The sequence below is a fragment of the Chlorella variabilis genome (assembly GCF_000147415.1).
Source record: "Chlorella variabilis unplaced genomic scaffold CHLNCscaffold_13, whole genome shotgun sequence".
NCBI classification, from domain to species: Eukaryota; Viridiplantae; Chlorophyta; class Trebouxiophyceae; order Chlorellales; family Chlorellaceae; genus Chlorella; species Chlorella variabilis.
The window spans coordinates 1,251,101-1,255,758 of NW_005435075.1; the positions used below are offsets into that span (position 1 = coordinate 1,251,101).

General features: G+C 68.8%; 2 protein-coding genes across 2 annotated transcripts in view; one reads left to right on the forward strand and one right to left on the reverse strand.

Annotated features, from left to right (window-relative positions):
* Positions 1-101: 101 nt before the first annotated feature.
* CHLNCDRAFT_135424 (hypothetical protein) lies at positions 102-2,508 on the forward strand (the record flags this gene model as incomplete). Its single annotated transcript, XM_005846629.1, has 8 exons — positions 102-217; positions 434-515; positions 684-848; positions 1,119-1,236; positions 1,414-1,577; positions 1,768-1,908; positions 2,129-2,209; positions 2,404-2,508. Coding segments are annotated over 8 exons (972 nt in total), but the record flags the coding sequence as incomplete, so codon positions are not given.
* A 662-nt stretch (positions 2,509-3,170) lies between these two features.
* Positions 3,171-4,658, reverse strand: part of CHLNCDRAFT_24676 (hypothetical protein) — a gene marked incomplete at both ends in the record, with an annotated part of 3,451 nt that continues 1,963 nt past the window's right edge. The window contains 5 exons of the mRNA XM_005846766.1: positions 3,171-3,223; positions 3,445-3,518; positions 3,737-3,836; positions 4,036-4,123; positions 4,315-4,461. Coding sequence (XP_005846828.1) covers positions 3,171-3,223; positions 3,445-3,518; positions 3,737-3,836; positions 4,036-4,123; positions 4,315-4,461 — 462 coding nt within the window. The remainder of the gene's footprint in view (positions 3,224-3,444; positions 3,519-3,736; positions 3,837-4,035; positions 4,124-4,314; positions 4,462-4,658) is intronic.

Genomic DNA, 4,658 nt, shown 5'->3' on the forward strand with positions numbered 1-4,658 from the left:
TGCTGCACGCCTTTCTCTCTCTCTCTCTCTGTCACACTCTCACACACACACGCACACGCTCATGCGCTCCGCTGCCCCGCACATCCCCCGCCTCCCTGCAGGGCGAGGTGGCCTTCCTGCTGGCCACCGAGCTGGCGGCGCGCGGGCTGGACATCCTGGGCGTGGAGACGGTGGTCAACTATGACGCACCCGCCCAGCTCTCATCCTACCTACACAGGTGCGCCCGCCAGGGCTGGGATGGCCGCCGCCGCGCCTGCCGTGCCGGCGGGCTGGCTGGGATGAGTTGCGACGGCGGCGGCACGGCCGCCGGGCGAGGGAAGGCGGGCGGGCACCAGCTCCCCCACGGCGCCTGCCACATGGCTGCGGTGGCCGGCGCCTGGTGCGTGCGCCCACGCGCGTGCGCCGGCCTGGCCTGTGTGTGCCTTGTGTGCAGGGTGGGGCGCACGGCGCGGGCGGGGGCGCAGGGCCGCGCCGTGACGTTCATTGAGGACGACGACCGCCCGCTGCTCAAGGAGGTGAGGCTGGGCCGGCATGGCGTGGCTGCCTGGCCGGCTGAATATGTGTGCTTGCGCGGTCTACAGCTCCACAGCTGGCCCCACAGGCCCCACAGGCCCCACAGGCTGATGGCCTGAGGCCCACTCTTTCTGTCTGCCCTGCCACCTATGCCCCCTCTGCCCCCGCAGGTCATCAAGCGCACCGGGGTGCAGATGCAGCAGCGGCAGATGCAGGCGGCGGCGGTGGCGGGGTGGCAGGCCAAGATTGAGGGGCTGGAGCCGCAGGTGGAGTGGATTGTGGCAGAGGAGCGGGAGGAGCGGGCGCTGCGAAAGGCGGAGATGGAGGCGCAAAAGGTGGGCCGCTGTGCTGCCTGCTGTGCGCATCCGTGGGATTCATCCTGCGCCCCCGTGCGCGGGCAGCCGGCGCGCGCCGCCGGTTGGCCGCGCCCGCCGCCGCGGCGCTGCTCGAGGCGAGGCGGGGCACCCACAGGCTGCGCTGCTTCTGAATGGTCCTCTCCATGAATGTGCTGCGCCTGCTGCACGCCTCGTGCCGCCCCGCCACCCCGCCCCATGCCTGCCTCCTCGCCTCCCTGCCCGGCCCCGCCCCTGCCACCCCCCCCGCAGGCATCCAACCTGCTGGAGCACCACGACGAGATCATGGCCCGCCCGCCGCGCACCTGGTTCCAAACCGAGAAGCAGAAGCGCGAGGCAGCGCAGCTGGCGAAGCAGGCGGCGGCAGACGGTGCGCAGGGGGCGGGGGCAAGGGGTGGGGCGGGGTGGGGTGGGTTTGTGTCTGGTGTGTCAGTGTGAGATACAGCAGAGACTGCTCGGTTGCGCTGCTTGCGGTTTATCCACCGGAGCGCTCAGCGCTTGTGCGTGTGATGCCCTTCCCCTGCCCCTGCGCCCGGCACCCCCGCAGGCATTGGCGCCGGCAGCGGTGACGAGGAGGAGGGCGGCAGCGGCGCCATGACGGGGCAGCAGAAGCGCAACAAGGCCAAGAACGAGCGGCGGCTGGAGCAGAAGCAGCAGCGGGCCAAGGAGGCCAAGGAGGCGGCCAAGAAGAAGTCGAACAAGCTGATGGAGGTGCTGTGCTACGCTGTGCTGCGCTGTGCTGCGCTGGTGCACGCGTGACTGGAGTGGGCCGGCTGGGGCAGCGCCAGAAAGCCTGCTGCGGAAATGCTGTGCGAGGGGCGTGTGGCACGCCGGAGGCTCGTCCCCATTCCTTCACGCGACCACGGAGGGTGGCGGCCCGCCTCCCGCTGCGCCCCTGCAGGAGACGGCGGCCGCCAGCCGCTCCATCCGTGCCGTCAAGGCCAAGGAGCAGCAGCTGCGGCTGGAGGGGGTGACCGGCGGCAAGGCGGGCAAGATGGCGGCTTCCCTGGTCACCGGCATCAAGCGCAAGAAGAAGAAGAGGGTGCGTGCGTTGTGCATGCGTGTGGGCCTCAGAGGGTTGCAGGGCAGGGGTGGCGGTGTAGTGTCCAGGTTGTCGCGCAGCAACATGTGACCTGAGCCTGGGGCCAGCTGCGGCGTCCTGCGCAAGGATGGCAGGGGCAGCGACTCGCCCGTCTGCCGGCCTCCTCATCCACCTGTTGTCCCTCGCTGCCTCTACCACCCTCACCCACACGCCGCTGCAGGGCGGCAAGGAGGGCGGCAGGCGGGAGCTGTTTGAAGGCGACGGCCTGCCGGGCAAGCCCGCGGCCAAGGGCGGCGCCAAGGTGTACGCGGGCGGAGCGCGCAGCGGCAAAGTCAAGGCGAGCGTGCCTGCCAGCCTTCCGAGTCCTCTACTTGGCTGCCGAGCTGCTGCCGACCTAGCCCAATGCACATCAGCGGAAGCCCTCTCCTGCTGTGCTGCCACCCCATCTGCACGCTGCCTTAGCGCCACCCTTTCTGCTCCCCGTCCTGTCTGCAGCCTCCCCGCAGCGGCAAGCTGGGCAAGTCTGAGCTCAACAAGGTGAAGCGCGGCGGCAAGGGCAAGCACGGCTTCAAGACCAAGGCCAAGCACAAGCGGCGGTAGGCGGCGGCGCAGCTTGTTGGCCCTGATGGGATGCTTTGATGGAGGACTGTGTAACGTCACTGCTTGTGAATGATTACATCGAGGGATGAAATGAAGAAGCAGCACGCTAAGGGCAACATTCATTCGGGGCCAGCTGGACGCGAGGAGCGGAACTCAAAATTGGCAGGCGGCTGCTCTCGCCTATCAACCCGGTGGTCCGAGCAGGCATTCAGACGCGGGCGGGCGGGGGCACGGGCAAGGTGTCATCGTACTGTACAAGCGAGAGGCGAGGGTGCATGCAGGGGGTGGGAAGGTACGGGAGGCGGGGCGCGGCGCTGAGCCGCACCCTCAGCCCAGCTACTCTACAGGGAAGGAAGGTCGCAGAAAAATGGGTGTCCGGTCTGTAATCATGAATACTCCAATCGGTCATCTATGTCTGAGGCTATCCCAGCGGCACACATTCATGATGTGGTAGGTGGGGTGGTGCAGGGCGGCGGCATGCCGCTTCTTGAGTTTCGGCACACACGCACACAGCTGTGTATATATGCAGGGTCGGTCGGCTGAGCCCCGTGAGTTCAGGGTCAGGCGCGGTCCGGTCACAAGGGAGGGAGGCGATATCACGGCCGGTGGCGGCAGCTGCGTAGCGGCAAGGGCAGCTAGTGGAGAAAAGGGCGAGGCACCCCCTAGGGCCGGGTCTCCTTAAACAGCTCGCGGCCGATCAGGATGCGCCGGATCTCTGCACACACACAATTGTGTAGAGGGCATGCATCAGGCACACCCGTGCGCAGCGCGCAGCATACCCCCAGCAGCCTGCGCGCCTGCCGGCTGTCCTGCCTGCCCTGCTACCTGATGCCCAGCCGGCCACGCCCTGCCGCCAGCCACGCCCAAGACTGCGGCCCTCCTCGCTCCCCAGCCTCGTCCCTCCCCATCGAGGTGCCCGCCCCCCTCCCTGCGCACCCGACGTGCCCGCCCCAATCTCGTACAGCTTGGCGTCCCGCAGCAGGCGTCCCGTGGGATACTCGTTGATGTACCTGCGGGGAGCGTGAGGGGGAGGCAGGGTGGGTGCAGGAGGCAGGAGCGAGGCAAAGGAGAGGGGTGAGTACGATTCATTGAAATAACGCCAGGGGCAGGAGGGCCGGTGCGAGGACAGCAGGGCAGCGAAAGCACGGCATACAAGGCTACACCTGCACATAGCGCACAGCAGGGCAGCAGGAAGACTCTACAGTCATACAGCCTGCAGCCCGCCCACCCGTTGCCTCCCAGGATCTGGATGGCATCCAGCGCCATGCGCGTGGCGGCCTCAGCAGAGTACAGGATGACGGCGGCGCAGTCCTTGCGGGAGGCGCGGCCTGCGTGCAGGCGCCAGCCCATGCGGCGCAGGAAGAAGGCCCGCGTCGTCAGCCACCAACGCGTGTGCCGGCCTGCAAACGCACACTGCCTGGGCATGTGCTGCGTCCTTAGCGGCGCCCGGCGCCCGGCCCGCTGATGCCAGCCCCTGGGGGGCTGCCCAATCCTCGCCGCCAGAGCCCCAGCCCCCCATGCGCCCACCTGCGTCCGCGGCGCGTGCCGTGGCGTAGATGAAGCTGCGGGCTGCCTGCGTGGTGGTGTACATGTCGGCGAGCTTGGCCTGGATGAGCTGCAGGCAGGCAGGCAGGCAGGCAGGCAGGCAGTGGATAGGCGTGAGCTGAGCAGGCCGGTGGCGGGCAGTTGTGTGTGTGCCCTGAGCGGGGGTCGGGGTGCGCTCGGCAGGTAACAGGAACCGTAGGCACGCAGGGCAGGCACCCGCCCCCACACACCCCACCCCAACACCCCGCACCCAGGCCCCACCTGGAACTCCCCGATCTTGGCCCCAAACTGCTGCCGCTCGTGCACGTACGGCAGCACCGTGTCCAGGCAGGCCTGCATGAGGCCCAGCGGCCCCGCAGACAGCACCAGCCGCTCGTAGTCCAGGCCGCTCATCAGCACGTACACGCCCTGCGGGGGGGGGGGGGGGGGGGGGGGGGGCGGGTGCGTGCGCTGCGGGCTCCGGGTTCCTGTGGGGGGCCGCGCGCACCAGGCCCGGGGCGGGGGCAACATTGACAGCAGGGGGAGGGAGGCGGGCTGTGATTTCCTCCGACCGGAAAAAACTGCCCTGGTTGAAAGATGGGGTTAATGGTTGGTGGCTGGTGGGA